Here is a 23,433-nt window from a genome sequence, read left to right on the forward strand (position 1 = left end):
CTTACTGCCACAGGGTCTTACATGTCCCTATGAGAGTATTGCCTTTATGGTTCATTGCCAAATCACCAGAACCTCTAAGTGAAGGGAGTGCACTAGTAATGACCTAAGCACCAGCACCACAACAATATTGTGGTTTTAAGTGCATCAGATAGCAAACCATAATAAAACCAGTACATGTCCCTTTAGACTATCTGTGTCACCTAGCCATGCTAGGCCTTTGTTTTCTCACTGCTTCTTACTAACAGAATGGCTCTATGCTCTCCCTTCCTCCCAGGGGAGCAGCAATCATCCCTTCCTCAAGCAAAGCACCAGATCAGTGCCTGTGCCCCTGTGAGTCCAACAAAGCTGGGGAAGGGGGACCATGTACCGAAGGAGGGAGTCTGGTGCTCTAGATGGGCTAGAGGATGAAGGATTCTCTGAATGTTTAACATCGCCATTCACTGCAGTCTCCACCATGGGATGAAGTGGCCAAGGACCCCGTCTTAATTTGTGAATGAAAAAAAAAAAAAAAAAGATGCACAATGTCAGAGGAATATGAAAAAGGAAGAGACTGGAGTCTGAGAGAAAACAGGCTGGGAACATTCTCTCACTCTTGCTTTGTGAAAAATGCTACAAGTTCGTAAAATATAGTACTCTCCTACCTGAAATCCTTTCCTACTTGTTTGGCAGAGGCTGTAATTGGCAATTTTACTGTAAAAAAGAAGAAAAAAAAATAAATATCGAAACTGCATGTCATATCTCTGAGAAAAATAACAACACAATGAAACATCCAAATTTTGTCACAGCCAGTTCAGACTCAATGACTGGCTGAGGCTAGTAAGACTTGAATTAAGTAGAATTATAGTAAGCAGACATCTCTGGATATCAAGCCAGATGACTAAAATACAGACTGAGGATAGCCAGTTGGGGAGATTAGGACTTCCTTTGTATCGAGCCGATTCCAACTCAGATCCCCACATCCAATTCTTTGTTGACAAACAAAGGCTATTTTGAGATAGAAACACTCCATACAACTCCCAGTGAAACTCTTCTACTATCCTTTAAACCATAAGTCAGGAAGTGAAGGTGCCAAAGGCAACAAGATGGTCTTGTTTTGGTAAGCATGCAGCTCTGCTCAAGAGCACGTCCTCAGTCCTTGTCTCTGCTCCAAGGCAGTGGGGCATTCAAATGGCACTGGACTAAATTCAGTCTTCAGAGCAGGGATTATGTGGAGGCTGACAAGTCATGTAGCATCCTATGTTCTTTTGTGTTTCTCTTTTTCTGACTGCATGACTCTCTGGGTCAATCTCAATAAGTGTAGATGCTCTATTGGACCAGGAGAGAATAAAGGAAATCCACACCTGGAAAGAGTGGGGCTTAGAGAGTACCACAGGGAAGTGGCAGATGCACATTTGAATCCATTGAACTGAAGAAAAAAATAACAGCTGTCCTTCTTACTGGTAAACACCCTAATTTCTAGGCTACTGGAGGGGCTGACAGCTACCCATCCACTTCTGAAAGTGATGCACATGGTTGCACTGTGTGTGGGGTTCACTCTGGCAGAATCATAACAGACATCTCCAGTGCATGAGTACTGTGTTGAACCACACTGGTCAAGCAGCACAGGTGGGAATGGGACAGAAGAGGTGGTGCTATCCAGTTGAATTTCACAGGTGATATATGTTCATGAGCAGCTTATCTGCTGGTGTTCACTGCAGGACAGCTGGCTGTGTAAGAACAAGGTGCTCTGGGGCATGAGAAGTGCCAGAGTCCCAGCACCCTGGGAAGCTGAAAGCAGTGTTGCAGCCTCCGGCGTGGTGATGCCACTGTGTTTAGGCAGCAGCTGAACAGGGGTCCAGAGCAGGTGTAGTGAAAGTACCTGAGTCACAGTGACCTTTAGGCTAGAAATTGTTTCCTCTCAGGTACACGTAGAGCATCTGCCTTCACTATGCACCCTGCCAGTATTAACATTTCTTGAAGAACAGGGGGAGGGAGAAAAAGATTCTGAGATGTAAAGCGTTTTACAGGCTGTGAGACAGTTCTTCAGTTCAGATCTAAAAACACAATAACAAAGTAAAAAGAGCCAAGATTTTTTTTTTCTTGTTTTCTAAGTAAGGCCAGTTCCAGGAAAACCTAGAAGCATGTGATATGTTTTATTTTTACCCTTGGGCATGCTACACAACAGCTAGGAACACAGCTGCAGCTGGGGAAGAAAGTCTCCAAAGACTGCAAAAACATTAGTCAGTACACAAGTTCTTTATCAGTTTCCTCTTTGCAGGCAAGCCCTAATAGCTATAATATTTAAATGTACTTAACAGAATGGGCGCTGCTTATTCCAGAAATCAATATTAATGCAATTATTTGTGCCCAAACTTAGAGGCTCAGAGAGGGAGTCACTTTTTACTTCCTCTCTCCCTCCATACCACAGGTGGCTCACGTGTCGCCTTCCTAGAAACCCTTTCACTAACCAAGTATTTATTGGTTAGTTTTCTAGCTACCACGGACTTTGTTTTTTCCTGGTTAAGTTCTCTAAGACAAAAACAAAGTAGTCATAAAGTAGAATAGTTCTGGCTGTATGTGTGAAAAAACACGAGACAGCAATTTAGAAATAAGCACAAAGCTATTGCCAAAACATACTGCTACAGTATGACATTATTAGATTTTCAGCTTCCAAAGTGTGATAATTATCATAGAATCACAGAATCATTAAGGTTGGAAAAGGCCTCCAAGATCATCTGATCCAACCGTCCCTCTACCACCAATGTCACCCACTAAACCACGTCCCTAAGCACCACGTCCAACCTTTTCTTGAACACCCCCAGGGACGGTGACTCCACCACTTCCCTGGGCAACCTGTTCCAATGCCTAACTACTATTTCTGAGAAGAAATTTCTTCTAATTTCCAACCTAAACCTCCCCTGGCACAACTTGAGGCCATTCCCTCTAGTCTTATCGCTAGTTACGTGTGAGAAGAGGCTGACCCCTAGCTGGACCTTCATACATTATATGTATGAAGACTGTTTTGAGAATAAATTCCAGTATCCTTCATGTAGCCAGAGAATAAGTAATATGTATTCACATTCCCATGTTCAACTGACGTGTAATAGCTTCATATGAATCTATAAAACTCACAGCTTTATTAGCTTTATTTTTATTTTTTTGGTGTATGTGTGTGTCTTAATATAAATGCATATAATATCTATGACTACATCTCATCCAATCCTGGTCAAGGAATTCTAGAATTCTGCTCTTGAAAATAATGGCTGAGGTACTGTTCTTTGTAATTTGCTGACATGACACCTAGAAATTATTTTAAAGCTCTTATTTCAATGAAAAGATTCCTCTTTCTTTTTGTAATCCTCAGAGTACTTGTTTAACTGTAGGAGAGGTCAGAACTGGAGAGAAATGTATTACCTGCCAATAACATGAGCTGTAAGAATTAGGAAAAAAGAAGTGACTTGATGCTGTAATTAATACTGCTCAGAGATGTTTGCTGGCGTAAATTAAAAAAGACTAAAATAAATAAACGCTGACATGGCAATGTGGAGTGAGGACAGGCAGCCTCCTGTCCTGTTCAGGGCATTTCTACTTTGCTACTTTCTTCACAGATTAACTTGTTTTGTATATCTCTGAGTACTTGATGGTGGGTTGTTTCATGGCTCTTTAGGTAACTGAATCCCTGAAGTGTGACATTAAGCATAACAAATTTCATTGTTTTCCAATACTCTGTCCACAGCAACATTTCAATTAAAACCCCAACAAAAACTCTACCGAACCCTATCCTTAAATTATTGGATTGAATAAAAGCTACATAAAAAGCTTTTAGGATATTCCAAGAAAGTTTGTTCGATGTGTTCCTTTGTAACAGACTGACAGGAAGGTACCTCACCCATCTCATGTGTATCAGCTTTCCTGTTTTCACACACTACATGTGGAATTTATTAAACATGACTCTCTTCTCAGCATCTTTAACAGCTTTATCATTTGTTCTGAGCAATATCTCTAGCAATGCAGTCCTACTGTTGTTAAAATGATCTTTTTTCCTTGATCTTTAAGAAAATTTTCACATTAAACTCAGATTTACCTGCTATATTTTTCTCATGTTTTAAATAACTTTCATTGATTTTACACTTCTAAAATTTATACTGGGTCATTCTGGGCTTCCATTTGTAATTTGTTAATATATTTATTTTTTTGCATGCTAAGGCATATTTACTGAACAAAAAAAGTGTATTTACTTAAGAGTATATTTTTTTATCGTACTGACATTTCAGAACAGTTTTGTTTATGACAAAAGACAAGCAAAACCAAAATCAAAATGTTATATTTCAATGATTGGATGTACTGTTGAGTATATGAAGTATCTTACACTGTTCTTGGGAATGAAGATTTTTTTTTTTTAATTTTGATTTAGTCTGGAGCATTGCTGCAACAAATGTTTTCTCTTCTAGGTTCTCTGTTCCATATGAGCACATTATTACAAACATGTGTCTCCTATTGCCAATAGTAGTATATATTTATTTGTTCAGTTCTCTGGAATTTGCCTCAAGTTCAGTTTTTCTCCAGTGAGCCTGTTCCCAAACAGTAAAGCCAAATCTAATTATGTGAAGACAGTTTAAAGGAAAGAAAAATTGGCTCTTCCAACTGCAGGGACTGAGTGAAATTGCAGCCAATGAACTCTGTAATTATCTTTCTTGGAATGCTCATTTTTCTGGAGTTTAGGATTATAGAAAGAAAAAAAAAAAGAAAGACTAATTAAGATTTTAAGATTTAAAAAAAAAAAACAACAAACACAAAACCCACAAAAACAGATGATGTTTACCTTTTTCTACTGGGTCAGATTCCTGAAATATCTTATGTTGAGTTTCAGTGCCTGGCATCTGTGAGACACAACAGAAACATGAGCAAATTAGTAACAAGCAACAAAAGAATTAATGAGAAAAATGTATTATTAATAAGTCAACCTCTTTATGGCTTTTTTCAGGGAGTATGCAACTAAGTTAGGACAGGAAAAGTTTGGTAAGGGTTCAATAATTAGTGGGAAAAGAGTTAATATGCAATAGGCTTTTTCTAGTAATTCAATATTTAGCCTGATTTTCAAAAGCTTGAAAACTCTGCAACTTGTGTTCACATTTCAAGTTTTTGGATGCTCAGCATTTAAAAAAAAAAAAAAAAAAAAAGTTAAATTCCTTTTAATGAAAGTAGGAACAAAACATTTGACTCCATTGTTTCCACCTAGAATTCTTAGGTGTTTGTCAACTATAACAAGGCCCACATTTTCTAAATAGTTACATACAAAGCTGAACAACAATAATGGAGAAATGATATGTTTAAAAAAGATTAGATCTTATAACAATTATCCTGGTATTGACACATTAATAAAATTAATCCCATGGGGTAGTAGCTAGACCAGCTAATACATGCTGAGTACCACATCTGAACGGTATGAAGGGACATGACACAGTTTATGAATAATGCAAACACAAGTATTTCAGACCTGGGGCTTGGTAATAATCCCAAAGTTAATTAGGAAATTTATTGCCTGTTTTCCTAGAATTACCTTTCCCTTTCTTTTCTCTTTACAGCACTTTGTTAGATAGACAGGAAACCACAATAGAAAATGTTTTAATGGACTTGGCAAAAATTGTGTTTAACAAGATTAGGAGTGATAGTGGTCCAGCCAAGGGAGTGATATACTAGCAGTTTTGGAGATGGAAGGGGAGCTGGTATAGTCTCCATCTCCAAGGCATATTTCTTGAGAGAGAGATCTAAATGTATCAAATAATACATTCATGAGAGAATTTTACAATTTTTCCTGCCTCAGACTTGTTGATGCTAATACTTTCACATCTGCGGCATAAACTAGATACAATTGTCAAGAAAGAGAGATGGCTGTTCTGTATCAGTGACTTCTGGTGACAAAATTGTTATTCCAGAGTTACAGTGGTTGAATTGTCATATATCATTGGTCTCTGTTAAAAAAAAAACAAAACAAGTTTCCACTGGGATGAAAAATACTCACGTATTTGCTTTCATGATTTCTGTCCTTAGCAATACTGTTAAAATGATCTCCTGATGTTTTGTTGTCTTTCTGCACATAAAATAGTATGCAACCATTTTGATTAATTGGGGCATATTATAGTTACAAAAAAAAAAGAAGTTGTAAATAAACATGATAATCACAATGCCAGAATGAACATATGTAAGCAAGCTTCTCAAGACTGAATTCCTTATGCTGTTCTGCTCAGCAAATATTTACGAACCTGGACACAAACATGTCACGCTGACAAGGGACCTCACTTCCTCCTCAATTTGGGAGGTTTATTTTTAGTCTGGGAACCTGGAAAGGCAGGGTTTCTCAGTAGTATTAATTGCCACTGCTCTGCTTTTCCAGTGTTGGGCCTTCTGAAAAGAAAGAGTGGCACAAAATACAAAAAGCTTGGGAAGCACTGGTCTATCATTGAACCAATGAAAACATTCATAAAGCAGCCAGCATTACAGTGTATATGTACATAAAAAGAGTATTACCCATCAAAATATTAATGCGACTTCTTTCCAAATGACAGTTTGCTTTCTCTAGGACACAGTAACAGTGTTCCTATTTTACATCTGAAGGCCACAAAGTTTTCTAGGCTGAACGTTAACAGAGTGCAATTGAGGGCTATGTACAGCTCCAGCATGGATTTTTGTCAAATTTCTACTGTATCTGTGATATTCCATTATTCACCTTTCTCAAATGCCTTTAAGTACTTCTACAGGAAATCTATCAAGAACAGCAATGGAAATTTCTGTAAGTCTTTTGATCTAATAACCTTAAATTAGTCACTGAATAAGATCCATAAGGCAAAACATGCATAATCAAGGGAAGGACAAAAGTAAGAAATTTCTTGCAGGAATTGTGATGTACTATTCATTCAAACTCATTTGATAAAATGTTACTTTCTGACAGCATCTTGCTGTTGTTACAGTGTTAGTTGGATGTGTTTTTCTCCTATTATACATACAACAAAAGTGCTTCAATTTATCATGTGAAACATTAGTCTTTGCCTGTTTCAGTACAGAAATCACAGATGTGGACCTAGTGAAGGTCCACTTAGACAACAGTTTTGCAATATGTACAGAACTGTTGTTCATAGGTATTGGCAGGCAAACCAATGGCAGCTGAATGACATTGTTTAGACTGAGTACAGACCCAGAAGCAATTAAGCTTTACTAAATGTTCTTGTGAAGCAACATTTACTAAATGTTCTTCTTGTTCTTGTTCTGTGTTTCTAAGAACGCACCTGTCTTTCTTTGTTCTTGGATGTTTCTTTTATGTATATTACAAAGCAAGTCTACCAGGTTTAAAGACTAAGCTAAATGATGAGAAGCAATATCCTAACTTTTTGCAGTGGTCTTCTCTGTGCTTGTCTGGGCTTCAGTTACCTAAAGTTGTGTTACACCCCTCCACTTCTTCTGAATTTGAAAGTCCCTGAAATCACAGTTATCCAGTAGGGTTCCACATCTCTCATGTCACTGAGATAAATTTCATCATAGAGCTTTTAATTGCAATCCCTGAGATGCATACCATGCACAGGTGTTTTACAATAAGCAGTGATGAACTCTGTGAGATTTATGCGGCAGCCAGCTCAACCTACAGCTTAGTGACAAACATGAGGCAAACTTGCATGCCTTGCCTAGTACGTGCCATGTATAGACTACAGGGAAACAGCACTCAAGGACATCAGAAAAAAAATGGATTTTTTTTTCAAACCCACTCACTGGCATGGTGAGTCTTTTGACACATACAAGGCTATTTTTAGCCAATGTCATGGAAAGGCTCATAGTTTTAGGCACACTTTTCACACAGATCCGAGGTTGTCATACCCTACAAGCATAGGCATGCTGCCAGCCTGATGAGAGGAGGTAGGGCAAGAAATTATGAAGACCTGAGAAGTACCAGAAGGCCCAGGATACTTAGCACTAATCAGAAAATGCTGCTAACTTCAGAGCCCATTTAACATTTTCTTTCTAGAGTTTTCATGATTTTTTTTTTCAATCCAGTGCTGAGAAGTGCACCAATTTATCATTCACATATGAATAAACTGAATCCTAAAGGTAGCATTATAAGAACAAACAAGATAGAAGGTACACTAAGGAAAAAAATGATCTCAATACTTCCCCCTCCTCTCTGTACTTTCACTAACCCTCTGCTATCAGTTACTGTGCTGTGAAGGAGATTTTTCACCCAGCTCACTATGCGTTAGATGTTCTGTGACTAAAACACTCTTGGGAATAACATTAGTACTGGAAACTCTTGCTTGGTTCTTTTGCATAGAACGGAACAGGGGCAGAAATTTCAAGCTGTGAGTAAACACTAGAAGTCAAAGCACTTTCACAACTGCTACATCTGACTGCATTTTTTTTCGATCTGTCGTTAACAAAAACTAGACTTAAAACTCCAAATCATGCAACTTGTCCATCAGCCCAGTCATCTGAAATGCTTATCAGCATGTTTTGAAAAGTGCTACAGGGTGTCACTTCAGTTTTATACATACTTAAGTACTCAGTCTTGGTATTACGGTTTCCCCTTTTACTGTTGTTTATGGTATTTATGACATAAACAGGAAGTACCAATTTACAGGAACTATTATTGTTGGGTAAGAAAATAATATACTCACAAAAGTGTGTTTTGCTTATCTGCAGCAAACATTTTGAGTATTATACCAATCACAGTCACCAAAGAAATAAACATAAAGTAAACATGAATGAAGTAAAATTCAAGTAAAGTATATTTTATTTTTCCTGAAACAAGTAAATACATGTTTCAGGAAAATAAAATGTCTCATTGTCTTCCAGTGAAAACACTGTAAAATCTGGCGCTAGATTTACCTGCAAATTAGAAATAGGCAATGGGGCAGTCTTTTGCTGATAGCACTTAGCAGCAGAATGATAACGTGCCTGTATGCATGCGAGGAGAACTACTGAACACTGAACTGAGTGCCTGCAAAGTATAGCTGACATCAGCGTACAAATGTATACTTTTTGTACTAAAAGCTGATGTCCTCCTCACCCTGATCTTACGTCTGCGTACTCCTCTGCATGGCAGAACCTGGCAGGTAGATATCTGCCTTTCTTTGAAACTAAAACACCACCTTTTTTACAATTTGGGTTAAGCTATTAAATAATAGTATTGCTCTGCACTGTTCATTTGGACCTTATATCTACAGATTACACAAGTGCTTTATAATTATCAGCTACCTGATTAATTTGTTAATTATTATTCTCACCAACTGAATACCAAGCTTCTTCAAAATAGATCCTATTACACGCTAGTTATTCTTTCCTAGTGGCATTCAGGTCCGAGATGTAAACAGCTAAGAAAAATTCATAGCATACCTTAGTGCCTAGTTTTTGCCTGTGTGCAGGGAGATCACAGGAGTCTGAGCTGTCAGAAGTTTGACTGCTGTGAAAGACGAGCATTGTTGTGTTTAATTTCTGAGTTTGGTAATTGCAAACTGTATTTTGCAGCAGGAATTTCAACCATTACCGGGTGTTTTCTGTAGTATCTCTAGTTGTAGCAATATGTTTTCTACATGCCTGTCTTCCAGATCCACATTTTAATTTTACAGCTAACCTACAGCTAGCTAACCTGCAAAAAGTGGGTGTCATCTTAGAGAAAGCTTGATTATTGGAAGAGATCTGATTTGTCGAGGTGGCATCTCCTTCTTCTACGCAGCTTTCTTTTAGTTCTACTTCACATACCTTATCCCTCTCCTCCTAAATCCTCCCACAGAACATCTTTCTCCTTGTTCACAGAGATCCTTCTCTTAGTTGTCTGAGAACGCATTAGGATCTTGTGTCTTTCTTTATTTAGCACTTCTAGTACTAGTTGTGAAGCTCAGCTCTTAATTTTTATACCCTGTGCACCTAAAGTTAGATGAGATAGATCCAACCCATCAGTGTTTCCCCAGAAAAGAAATTTATTAAAGTTTTATTCCCAAAGAAATGTCCATAGGGCTACAGGTATAGCACATATATGCCCAGCTCACACAAATCACCTGCACAACTGATCATACTGTCACTCACAGTCAGTATTGGCACAGGAGGAGCTGATCATATTTAAGAACTGTATCGTTTGGTTGTTGTACCTGAAATTACCCTGAAATTATAACCTTTGGCTAAATGGAATCACACTAGCATCTTCCACGGTAAGTGAAATTACATATACAAAAAACTACAACAATAGACTTTGTATCATGGCTAAATTGCTCTGCAAAATCTAAGGTGGAAAAAAATAATGATTCAAGTGATGCAAGAGATCAAGCTCTGCACCAATGCAGTTTATTTTCTCCTCAGGAGGGGCACCTTGGGCGGATACAGAGCTCTATTTCCAATCATTAAGGTTTGCATATGGGGTTTGTGTGTATATATATATATATATATATATATATATATAACAAAGGACTGTTAAATTAAGAAACGTGAATATTAAAAATCTAATGTTAATAACACTTCTAACATTTACTTGGCACTCTTTACACAGTGTGGAGAACACACAATAAATTGTGGTATATCTTTATAGTTCTAAGTTACCTGGAATCCCAGTATATATCAGAATTGAGGACTTCAGATTTCACCTTAGTTTGCTGTCTCACTACTTTCTCTTGTTCCTTCAGGCACAGATAATAAGACATACCACATATTTAGTTGACTGCTTTAATAAAAGGCATTATCAAATTTACTATTACTGTAACCCTGTTAAGTATTATGTTTTGCCACAGTAGGATAAACAGAGGCAGGAGAAAAGGCCTAGGAGGGACTTTCCTTACCTCATTATGAACAGAGTAGTTCAAGAGAGCATCACAGAAATGCTGTCCTATTGACTCTAAGTCTTTCATATCAAAATGGGTGCTTTGTCTCCAGCCTGCAACATCAATAGGAGCAAGTCAGAAATAGAAATGTCAGTAATCCTGCTGACTGTGAGCTGTGGTATTTCAGGATGGTGGCTGACTGCAAACTCTTCACTGACAAATGCCAGAAAGGTCTATGACTGCCAGAGTTTATACAGATAGCATTACAGATCACTGTTCTGCCCATACGGACAAATCTATCCACTCAGAGTGGATTAACTATGCATTATATTACTTTCAGCACCAACAGTATTTCTTTTTATTGAGGATTTTCTTCCCGATAACTGATTCCCATACAACTATTTTAGTTACTACTTTGAATTTGCCATTCATTAATATTGTTGCTTCATGGTAGATATGTAATAATGCTGGTGGTGGCCTGAAAGGTCACCAGGTGCATGCTGTAGGGTTGTTTTTTTTTTTTTTTCAAATCTTATCTTCAATCATCATTCATTTCTAACCAATAAGACAGAACACCAGCAAGAGTTGGTACCTTAAGCTACCACTTTCCCTGAAAAAGCAAAAGTAAAGGTCTTGTATGATGATTCCTACTGAATAGCTACAGGGAATTGTCTCACCCAACTTAGAGCCACAAATAGAGGCTTCCAAAGTGTAGCTGTTGTTGATGCCCATCTTCCACATTACAACTCGACCTGTACCTTCTTTGCTCTTTCGTACTCTGAAACGGCAGTCTGGGAATGAGAACTCAAAAGACAGGTACACTATTAGCCTTTGACGTAAATAGGAGGATGCAAGAATTTCACTTTAACCCTGCAAATATTTTTATATCCTATCTACCAGGAAAATAATTGTGAGTTTTCACTCTACCTTATTTGAATATTGCACAATATAGTTCAGGACAATCACTGTTATTACTGGAATAACGGAGATATAGGTGAAACAACAGAATAGTCCTTCAACCAGAAGTTTAATTTACTTTAGGGATTTCTGGGACTTCTGCACTTATTTTTTTACATGGCTATACTTACCCTTTCTAAATCTTATAAGACTGCTAAATAGGTGATATATACCAATGTGCATATTTACTAAAAAATCAGAACAGTTTTCTTGTGAGTTAACAGATCAACAGTTTAATGTTGAGATCAGATCTGGAGCTCACAACCACCTTACTATCACTGATATCTGAGGAAAACAGCATTAGCTGCAAGTATGCAGTGAAATCTAGTAGGTTAGCTTGTGTGTTGTTTTATTATTGAACGTTTACCACCTTTCTGGTTCAAAAGAAGCTTACTTCAGTTAGATTTTGCTGGAAAATTACACATTTTAATACTAATCATTTCCTCTTTTTTTTTCAAATTGAAATATCTTACATAAACACAGTGATTTTAACACAATTTTCAACAGAAAACAATTCAAAAAGATTCAGCCTAGAGATTTTTTTCCTCTTTAGCTTCCTATTTACTTGGTTGTTTTTAGTTCTACTATATATTACAAAGCTGGACTTTATGTATAAGTAATATTTAATGTTAGTTTTTCAAATTGTTAGAATAACGTTACTTTGATATTCTGTTTTTAATTCTGTTAAAAATGTTAACTTTGTGACCCAATTCAGCACAACACATTTTGGGGTACTGGAACTTCAAAGGAGTTAAAATTTCATTTTTCTAACATTTCCAGTTTTAGCCAATTGAAGATTATTTTACTAGGTGAAGTGCAGTCTCTAAGACGATATGATACCCTTAGAAAAAACTTAGGGATCACAGTTGTTGTTTGAAATTTCAAGTGAATAATTTTCTGGTCTGGCATTTGCTTACCTTATCTGGGCAATTCTTGCTCAGCAAGAGAGGAAAGGCACGTGGCTGCAAGTACGGTGCTTTTGGTTGCTGCTCTCTCTCACAACCATACATGAAGACATTTTGTTTTCTGTTGTGACCATGGATGTCACAATACAGAAAAATGTCACGTTTCTCCATCACTCTGTAATATGGACAACACAGAATACTTTGCTAACAAGCGTGATTTTTTTTCCCACCTCAGAAGTACTAGTTTGAGCTAACATGATACAGTGAAGCTCATCTTTAATCTAAAGTGCAAGAAATTAATAGGAGTTTTCTATTTTGAGTGCTAAATTTAACATTTAGAATGCTAGATTAGAGGCAGAGTGCTCAGCTCCTCCAGGATCAAACACTTGTCACTGCACAGAAATACAGACATGACTACGCATCAGCAATCTTTGTCCATCTGTTCATAAGCTTTCACAGCTTAGCTATCTTCATGAATTCCAGAGCTAGGCACCATCTTTTAAAATCATGTGTTCACAGATTTATTTATTTATTTAATTGCATATAATTTCTTCAATCTCCTACTGTGCAGTGGCTGCATGGTGTTTACGGTATTTATCTTTCCACCGTCTTTTCTCCTCTTCTCTCTTTCCCCTTTTTTTAGCCTCTAACTCCCAGGTTCAGTTATATGCATCCACCTCTGTAGATGTGCAGCATGTTGTACAGCTGAAACCCCCTGTTCTTACCTGCTGTTCTTTTGCTGTGGTACATATGATGAATAATACATGTTGTACAATTACAAGACTGAAGCATAAGTTGGTCAGAATGATGTAGTGAATACTCTTTCCCTTATTCAAGCTGGAGTCACAATTTTTATGATGTGCCAAGACTCTATAGTGTGTTAGCACTAAACTAGCTTTTTAAAATAAAATCTGTAGGTGGATATATTGGGGTTTAGCAACCCCCAACCCTGATACCCAATTCCTGTTGAAGCAGAGTCCTACACAGAAGATGTCATGGCACTACAGTGTGTCAGCTGGGGCTCTGCTCTGGACAGGAGTTGGAAATCCATGCAAGAGCTAAGAAGGAAGCAATAATAAATTTATCTGTCTGACTCAGCTGACTCTGAATCTGAAGGCCAGAAGCACTTCAGCACACCTAATTTATTTAATTACAGGGCACTGTAATTAAATGTGCAGGCTGTTTTAATACAGTAAGACAGAGAAATTCTCATGGAAAAGAACAAGAGGGACAGGCTCATCTCCTTTAAGTGAGGGATATACATGCTGAAATATATACTTGAAAGAACACTGATCTTATTTAAAACAGTCTGTTTTAAATGGCGCTGGATGGAAAGCATTAAATATACTAATTCTGACTTTTTTTCTTTTTTTTTTTTTTTCTTTTTTTCTTTTTTTCCACAAGGGTCTATTTGTGTCAGTTTGTTACAGAAGTTAAAAAAAAAATACTAGCTAAGTTTTCTCGCTGAAGATTTACTTTAATATCTGAAGATTTAATTTTATATCCAGAGTATTTATGTCTATGTGACTTTGGTCTGCCTAAGAAATCAAACATATTTATAGTAAAACATACAGCAAACTTGACAGTCTTTTCTGTCAAATAGACAGCTGGGATCTATTCTTAACCTAAATTCATTCAGAGACATGGTTTCATGCCAGAAAAGAAAATGAGTGAAACATTAGGACTTTGATAAGAAGATCTTGGCAGAGGATAATGGGGAGAAATGTGGTGAAAAAGCTTTGATGAGAACTCTAACTTTGGAGATACAGGTTGTAACCAGGAAGGGGGAAACATGTTACAGGAAAGCCTACAGAACACCAAAGAAAAAAATTGCCCTCTATGAAATACAACTGAAGGGAAACTAAATAGTCAGAAAGGCTTGGGTACACACCAAAGATATAAATAATACCAGAACAATAAGTGACAGAGAGAAGTCATGCTAAGCGAGAGACACTGGAAAGAAAAATCACCTATTTTAGAGGGAAAGAAAATGAGGTTACCTTCTGATCATGTTTCGGGTATACCAGATGGAAGGATAACATTTCTTCACTTTGCATTTGTATTTGCGGTTCAAGTCCTGTCCTGTTAAAGAGCAGCGATGATTTCCCACAATCACACCATCTGGATTTAACATTGGCACCACTTTGAAGACAAAAGTGTCCCGGAGCCGTTGAGCTTTGTGTGAATTGCCAAGAATGTAATCCAGAAATCCCTTCATTATCCAGGAACTGTTGGTTTCTCCTGGATGCACTCTTGCAGTTAGTATCACAGCCTTCCTCTTTGTGTTGTTGCCACTTTCAGGCGGGTTGGTGATAGTTAGGACATACACTATGTTTCCTGCCAGGGAACGGCACAAGATGCGAATCTTGCAGAACTTGGACTTCACTGGATCTTTAGAGATGTCCACCAGGTACTCCTGCAGGTTGGAGTAGGTGTAAGGATAGCAGTGGGCGAAATAGCAGGTGTCTCTGTCATGAGGAAACTGGAACGTCCAAGTGAGTGAGAAATACCGACGTCCACCTTTGCCCACATCGTTTTTATAATACTTGATTTCATTTCCTGTCCTTCGCCAGCCAACATTGTGCTTCTTAGCATCAGCTTCTGAGTACAACAGTGGCCGCAAACCATGTTTATACAGGCTGTTACGCTTGGTAAAGTTGACAATAGTGAAGCGATACGGCATCCCTGCCTGAGTATTGCTGACTTGGAAGTAGTACCACTGCGTGTGTCTGCTCGTGTAGAGGTCGGTGCGCAGGGTCAGCTGGTACTCAAAGTCATTACTGGTAGGCAAAAGAAGGCAAACAGTTGTGATACTGGTAGGCTGCCATGAAGAAGTACCCTGCGGTGAACCAGGTGCAAATCTTGCAGATTTATGCTGTCATAAATTAAAGCCTACAAAGCTGCCAGGAAAAGATGCCTAACTGCTCTGAGTGTGTCAATAATGCAACTGCTGTCTTCCTCAGGACTTCTAATAATGACTAGGACTTCTAAAAAAGTTCTCTATGCGATGTTTGAAAAGGAGGTGCTGAAGAAAAGCTGTGTGAATTTCGGTGGGTGATGATTACCTACAGAAATCATTCAGTGCTATAAAATGGCTATCAGATCATTTCATGTGAAGGTTAGCTGGAACAACTTTTGAAGCTTATTCAGTTAGTGTAAAACAAATGACAAACCCAGAGAAACACAACCTGCTCAGAAACCAGTAGCACGCTGCAGGCAATAACAACTCAGATAATAACTGTTGTAATAAAAGAAGGAAAGACTATAAACTTACACTTTAACCACCTTCTGCAAATTCCCACTCTCGAACCGTGCTTCAAAGATGAGTGTGTTGTCCAGTTTCTGATGGAGGACCTGCTTCATGGGGCACAGACCTCTCACTTGGGAATACATGAAGCAGGATGCTGTGTTAGCTAGTGGAAAGAGTGGAACAAATGTCTTCAGTTTCTGTCTGAGCCATTTTAGGGAATACATACAACCTTACAAAAAATTCTTCTAGAAACAGACAACTGCATGTAGCTGAGCTTCAACACATACTTTAAGTAAGCATAAAAGAAATGACTTGGAAGATTTTGCTGCCTATTCCCAGCATTTTGGCCAGCCTAAAATCTGACTGTCTTGGAGGTGCATGTGTGTCTCTGTGTGAGCTTAGGGCAATTCATATTCTGCACTTAGGCAAAGCAACTGAATTAGGTGGAAGGACTCAAAAGACTCAGCTACTCCAGGTCTTTTCACCAGTCACGCAGAGAAGTTCTCTCCTCAGAAACTATATGTAGCTGACAACTGTTGCCATCAGTTTATTTTTAAATCTCTGTATTGAAATCTTCTAGTGTAGAAGCAAAAAGATGACCCAGACCTAGCAGCAGTTATTTTCATATTGTAAGTGATGTTTTCACATCACATTTAGCATACAATTTGAGCCCAGATCTCCTTTTTCTCTGTTCTGCTACCTTTTCCACTGTTCTGATGAGAGGCTCACCGAGGTATAACTCAACGTTTTACTACAACCTTCATTACTGCTGTTCATTAAAAACCAGAACTGCTAGATCAGCAAATTTTCTGGCTGGGAAGTTATTTAGGTTCCAGAATACTCTTTGCATAATTTTATTGGTAAAGGATCTTCTCTTTACAGAACTAAAGCAAGAATTACTTCTCATGCTTTTTTTTTTTTTTTTTTTTTCTTTTCTTTCGCTGCATTGATGCTCTACGTAGTGGCAAAGCTTTTGCCCCCAAGTTGTAGAAAAATTAGGTAATTAAAGCTTCTTGCTACCTGTGGGTACCTCCAAGCTGTACCCACAAAATAAGAGAAAGAAGACACATCTCCTCTGCTGAAAGCCAGGAGCCCAGAGATCTGAGAGATCTGAGTTCTGGTTGCAGAACTCAGCATCATGGTGCTGGTCATTTTATCCTGACTCACAGAGCATGAGCTGTACTCTCCTGTAGTTTTAGAAAAGCTCTGACAATGACTCAGAGAAGTTATTCAAAACTGAGATTGCTATAGGACATTTTTCCATTCACTCATTTGCTGTTGCCATACACAAAGGATGTAATCAGTGTCTTGCTCTTGGTGATCTAAATTACTACAGATCCATAGGGCTTTTCATTAGAAGAATTTTGAGTTGTCTATCATGGTATTTTGATTTTTTATTTTTTTCACGAGGGTCACCACTGGATTGTATTTTTCTCTCCTAAATTAGATTTTAGGAGGGCCTGCAGGAACTCAGAAGCAGGTAGTTCCTTGCATTGCAGCTCCCGTTGAAGTCAAATTCAGTGGGAATCAGGAGAGTGAAGCTGCTGCCTCCCTCAGGATACGATGGCTCATGACATGCCAGTCAAAGTAGCACTCACATTGTAAATCTGTGTAAGGTGTCTCTGCCCTACCCTACAGATGTCCTCTGTACAGAGGATGTTAGGGTTTTAAAAATTATGTTTACTGCTATATAGCTTAGATAGCAAAGCTACCAACCTGGGGGTTTCTGTCCCAGAAAGTGGGAAGTTACATTTTTAAAGACTGACAATGAATTGTAACAGAAATCACTGTCCTTGTTTTCAAAAGGGCGGAATACAGGGATTCAGAGTGTTCCTCTACACCTTATACCTTACAGTAGGTTAGCAGGTCTGGTTGCAGAGGACAGAAGTTTTTTCCCAGACACACAACAGTTACCAGTTTTCCTGGTCAGCAGTATGACTTAATTCAGGTGGAGGATTACCACATGGAGCAACCTACTAGTGATGGGTAATATTCCCATTCTGCAGAGACAGCAAATTTCCAGATAAGCATTGTTTCAAAATACTGGTACTTTTTAGCATATTGCAAGCCTTTACCAGGCATGTTGACTTCAAAAATGATGTCAGCATCCTTTCAGTTTTGCACATCTGAAAATGTTGTGGCCACAGCTAGTTATCCTAGAATTGCAAAACTATTATTATCCCTTCTTATCTATGCACAAGTGGCCCAGGGCCAAAATCAACAACCACCAGAAGCTCCAAGTTCACTCAAGGCAATTGTATCAACTTAGTAAACATAGGGAAAAAAAAAATAAACCTCTGTTAATCAACAGGTGATGGTGGAGTAGGGCAACCAACCCCCTTCATTTCTGTCCAGTTAATCCTTGCCAGACTGTGGTGCCTGTAATTAAGCACTGATCCAGTCTGGTCAGGTTTTGTTTATAAGTCTTGGCTAAACATTTATTGCAGACAGGGTAATAAAATTTCTCCCAGCGCAGACTTTAGTGGTGATCCTGTAGTTGTAGAGCTCTCGTCTTTTTTACTTTCTCTTTTGGTTGGATGTTAAGTAATCTTTCTCCACTCATATTTTATAAGCAACACATTTCAGCTGCTTCATGCTGTCATTCACTGGGAACAATGACTTGAACTGAGCTGGTCTTCTGAGTTTATTAGCAGCATGAGCAGAACATATGGCTGATAAGACTGCTGTGTAACTAATTTTATTCCTTTTCTATAGGAAAAGGATTTATTGCCAACTGCTTAAAAATAACAACATAAAACCATACTGATTTCATTAGGCTTTGAATTAGGTTCATTAAGAAGCTAAAACATTGGCATCAAAGAAGGTGCTTCACCTACCTACAGCTGACAGCAACATTTCTCAAGGTATTCTCACCTTCTTCTCCAAGATAAACCACAGTGCCCTTGTCAGGAGGTTGGTATGGCGGCATCATCTCCAAACCTGTTGGAGTGTACATTGGCTCAGGGGTAGTGGGTATCCAATCTGAAAAAGTGATACACAGATTAACTATGAGCAGGAAGATTGTATTAGAGTCTACACAGTGTGAAGAACACAATGAAAAGCAGTTCACTCTGTTTACTCTGGTTATACATAAGGGAATAGGGATTCCCCATTATGAACGTCATTTTTTTGATCTGTGAACAAATCTCCACTATAACTCTAAATAAAAAGATGTATCAGTCTGTGCACGGGCTAACTTTTGCTGTGCAAACCTACTTCCATTCTTTGTACAGCTTGTTTGCCCAGCAGTTACTCAGAATTCCTGTACTGCTCCCTCTAAGCACATGGTACCATCAAGAAAACAGAAGCTCCAACTACAGAGTGAAGTCACTGATTGCTGGCCACAGAGACACTGCATGGCTACAACAAAGTGCCTCCCTGCAAATCGCAGGACATTTACCTGGCATGTCAAAAAACTGTTTGTTGAACCCTGACTGATGGTACATTGTGACAGTTGGCGTTTCCTTCCTGCAATACTCACAGCGGTCTCATCTCATTCAATTGAAGATATTCTATTTTCATAGACAACAGAATAAAGCCATAGATGTCTCAGTCCCACCTCTGTGCATTTCTGATTTCTACTAATTACTTCCAAATCACAATTGTTTGTATTTATAAAGCACAGGAACTGGTCAAGCCTTCATCGTCTCCTAATAGGTTCGCAGTATGACTTCTGTACAGACTGCATAAAAGCAGTTATTAGTGGCATTCAGATGTTTACGGTTATATAACCATATATGGTTATAACCATGGTTATAACATATGGTTATATGACCATATATGGTTCTATGGTTATGGTCATGGTCATGGTTATGGTTATATAACTCTGAAAACATTGACGTTGCTAGTAACAGGCCATACAATTTGTATTGAGTTTGCAAGACCTCTGGACTGAAGATAATCAGGCTTAATCTGTCTGAACTTTTCTTACCTGTTTGCAGCTTTGTTTCACTTAGTTTAGCTGTGACAGTAATCTAACGGACCAGGTACATGGCTAATGTGCTTTACCATTGTTTATTTTTGTGTAGTATTTTGTGGGCTTATACAGACAACAGAAACAAGCAGTTACTCTGTGCATATCGAGATATTTGCAACTCCAACAGAATTATGTAGCGTGCAAAATACAGGTCTGGTCCAGTAGCAGACAGAGGCTTTGGGAAATAAAAGCCTGGTCCAATAACAGGCTTCGAGAAGTTGGGATGTAGGATGTGGTACAGGAGTACTGTCACGGGATGGTAATGGACAGGGCACAAGTTTGGCACTGGAGACCCTATGGCTATAAACAACTCTCCTATTGTCACCTGAAGAAATGCAGACCTGGAGCTCGACAAAACTCATTTTAGGAACAACAAAGAGAACAATGAAATAATATCTAACAAATGTAAAGGATACCATATAAACTAAATTCAGATCTAACATGGAGCTGCAGACCAACACAAAAGAGAAAAGTGTAAGAGCAAGCAATCAAACATATAAAAATGACTCCCCAAAGTCATTTGGTTCCCAGAGTAAGGAAGAAGATATCATCAATATGAACATCATATTTCTCCCAGCAAAGGACTCCAGGGGGTGACAGTTCACAACAAGCAACCCCTCCCCTCCACCAGAATGTAACTTCTGGAATGAAACCACTGACCTGAGGACCTAGAGGACCAGTGGGAAGGGGAGCAGGAAAAGGATGTGAGTTAAGCATATGTATGAAAATTTTAACTGCACTACTGTTCTTTCTTCTTCTGTAGCAATTAGATCTGAACTAATAGTGATTTCTCTCTTAAGATCTCAGTCATACTAACAAGAAATTCTTGGCTGTATTTATATGTAAGGTGTGCTTCCCCTTTGCCCACAAGCAAGATTTTGAGCATACCGCAGCAACTTACCAATGTGCTCAATTCTGTCCCTGATGACTTCACATTGGTTTGGCCAGTACACCTGGGAAAACTGACCTACAGGTGGTAAGTCACATGGCTTTGACAGCTCCTGAAGGTGTGGAACCTCTGCCTCTGAATCAGATGGTAACAGAATCTGTTTTGCCCTTGGAAAAAGATCAGCATAAACAGAATCTGTAAGAAAGCAAAAGAACCCTCACATCAGTCTCTGTTGTTCTTTCAAGCGGAAACAGGCTGCACAAATTATCTACATGAAATTAACATAACTAAGCATGGCACAATAAAATTACATCCCAGTGAAACGTAAATGCAATGTTCTGGCCTATAAATCACACTGAATTTAAAAGTAGCATTGAATGAACAGTTAATTCATTAAACTACAGAGCACTATAGCAAGAAATAGCTTATGTGGGTTCCTGTAGAAAATGATGACACCTGTTATTATTACTGCTTTTATTACTAGCATATTATGGTAAGGCCTACAGTCTCAATGCCTAAGCCCAAATCTGTACAGCACAATATTACACAAATACAGAACAAAGCTTATTCCTATAAAACTTATCACACAGTGTATTTGATAACGAGATAGTACTGGCTAGCATGACAGGAGAGAGAACAATCTGATGGTATCGAGAATTTTGTACATCTCCAGAGACATTTGGAAGAGGCTGGGGGAGCTGGGAGCTTTTACTTGTCCACAAGGAACCCTGCCAAGTCATGAGAAGCCACATGAATGAAAACATGACAGGCAGAGAAAGGGTTTTGATAAAAAACTATTAATTTGAAGATTGGGACTGGTACTGTGCACTGACCACTACACTGGCCAAAGTCAATTACTTGTCTTTGCCATTGGTAGGAAAAGATACCCCTTCAAAGCTTTCCCTCTGTCCTTACTACTACCCACTTTGAACAGTCCAAAAGACAGGAGTTTGGTTTCATGGAAATTTTATTCTTTTAAATTTGTTTTGGGTCTGAATCAGATACCAGCACCCACAGCACTTATTTTACCAGAAAACAAAACAAAACAAAACAAAACAAACAAAAAACCTAATCAGCTTAGATCTGGTTTCTAGAACTACTTCTCCTCACAACAAACAAGAACACCGTAATAAACAACAGCTCTTCACTGCAAGGATCCAAGTGTAGATGATACTATATGTGAAATGCACATGAACTGAAAACAAAACTTCTGAACCGATCTTTAAACTCTAGTTAGTACTTAACTTTAATGGATAACTGGCTACTAAAATACCAAATCAGTACTTGGTGATCAAGAGCATACTGCAGGATGGGACCGAGATAATCACTCACCTAGGTCAAGAGCCATAAAGTGTGACTAGACCTAGCTCCAATTTAATTTACAGCTTGACAGTTATATGCTTACTGATACCTGTTCCGTTCCCCTTTCTTACCCACAGTGGTCTTACAGTGAAAATGTAGGGAAATAACAAAAAAGGTCCTAACCTGTATGAACTGCACACTGCTGACTATCTTCTGCCACAAACGAGTTATGGGAGTCCTCATCCTAAAAAAAAAAAACACAACAAAACCAACCTAACTTAAAATCAAAAGTCTATAGCAGGACAGCTTGACCTTTCTTATTTTCAGAGAGAAGAGCTACCTCTGCTTTGGTTTACTTTACTTATGGCTTGAAAAATAATTAGGCCAAGTCTGCATAGTCCTTTACAATGCCATTATTCTTGGCTGCCTCTCACAGGAGACAGGCTTTGACTTAGCCTGTTTCCCCAGTGCCTCTCTTGTGCGGTACTGGTATTCATACTGTTGGGTGAAAAGGTAGAAGAGAAAACTAACATAAGACAAAAATGTCTGGTTTTCAGCTACATTAGCTAGCCCTCTGATCCAGCTCATCATACAAGTCCGCTAACATAAGAGCAGGAGAGACAATGGAAACCAACAGCAGCAGTCCTTTTGGTGGCAATGCGGGTATATGCCACAATAATCCCAAAGCAATAATGACCGGGACAGGGAAATGAGGAACTTGATAATCAGTAAATAGAGGTTTAACACTTGGCAAAAATTAAACAGGAACCACTCTGCATCCAGGCTGCTCATGGACCATGAGAAGCAATCAGCAATCCTGGGTTAAATTTGAAGCATACTGGCAAGGCAACCCAGGGACAACAGTGTTTGTCCTCTTTTCTGTGCTTAACATAGCATTTATTTCATGTTCTTTCAATCTAGCCCCCTTTCGTTCACACCATATTCAATTAAAAAACAAATTTCCTTCCTGTAATATGAGTGTCCTTAACATCCAATCCATTTCACAGCTGGAAAAAACACCCAGCTTTATTTTTTGCTCCCATTCACACTTCCTGCAGCTGCAAATACAGGATGTGATTTCTAAAGCTTTGCTAGCCCCATCGCTGATCGAGGGCTTGATTTTCACAGGTGAAGAGCTGCCAACAGTTCACAAGCCAAGGCAGAGATATAACCGTGACGCGGAGGGGGTCTCGCTTTGCTGACTTTGCCAGCACTGTACAGAGCTCCCGGGGAGCTGAGGGCACTTTATTTTAACTGTCGTCGCTGTCACAGCAGAGCTCGGAGCGGCGGCGCCCGCCACCTCTGGAGCAGCCGCGGGACCCTGCGTGCCCGTCCTCCACGCGGGGTGCCCTTGCCTGCTGCTGCTCCGGGCCTCCCGACAT

The 23,433-nt window shown here is 38.8% G+C and overlaps 1 protein-coding gene across 1 annotated transcript; it reads right to left on the reverse strand.

The window, feature by feature from the left end:
• Positions 1-637: 637 nt before the first annotated feature.
• Positions 638-23,433, reverse strand: AGBL3 (AGBL carboxypeptidase 3; the record flags this gene model as incomplete). The annotated part of the gene is made up of 14 exons (XM_084305920.1): positions 638-690; positions 4,802-4,859; positions 6,002-6,070; positions 9,358-9,424; positions 10,555-10,631; positions 10,791-10,885; positions 11,450-11,576; positions 12,647-12,809; positions 14,635-15,414; positions 15,909-16,047; positions 18,759-18,866; positions 20,762-20,944; positions 22,235-22,295; positions 23,407-23,433. The coding sequence occupies 14 exons, from the start codon at positions 23,431-23,433 to the stop codon at positions 638-640; spliced, it is 2,007 nt and encodes a 668-aa protein (XP_084162046.1).

The sequence above is a fragment of the Netta rufina genome (assembly GCF_964035555.1).
Source record: "Netta rufina genome assembly, chromosome: 1".
Lineage (NCBI taxonomy): Eukaryota > Metazoa > Chordata > Aves > Anseriformes > Anatidae > Netta > Netta rufina.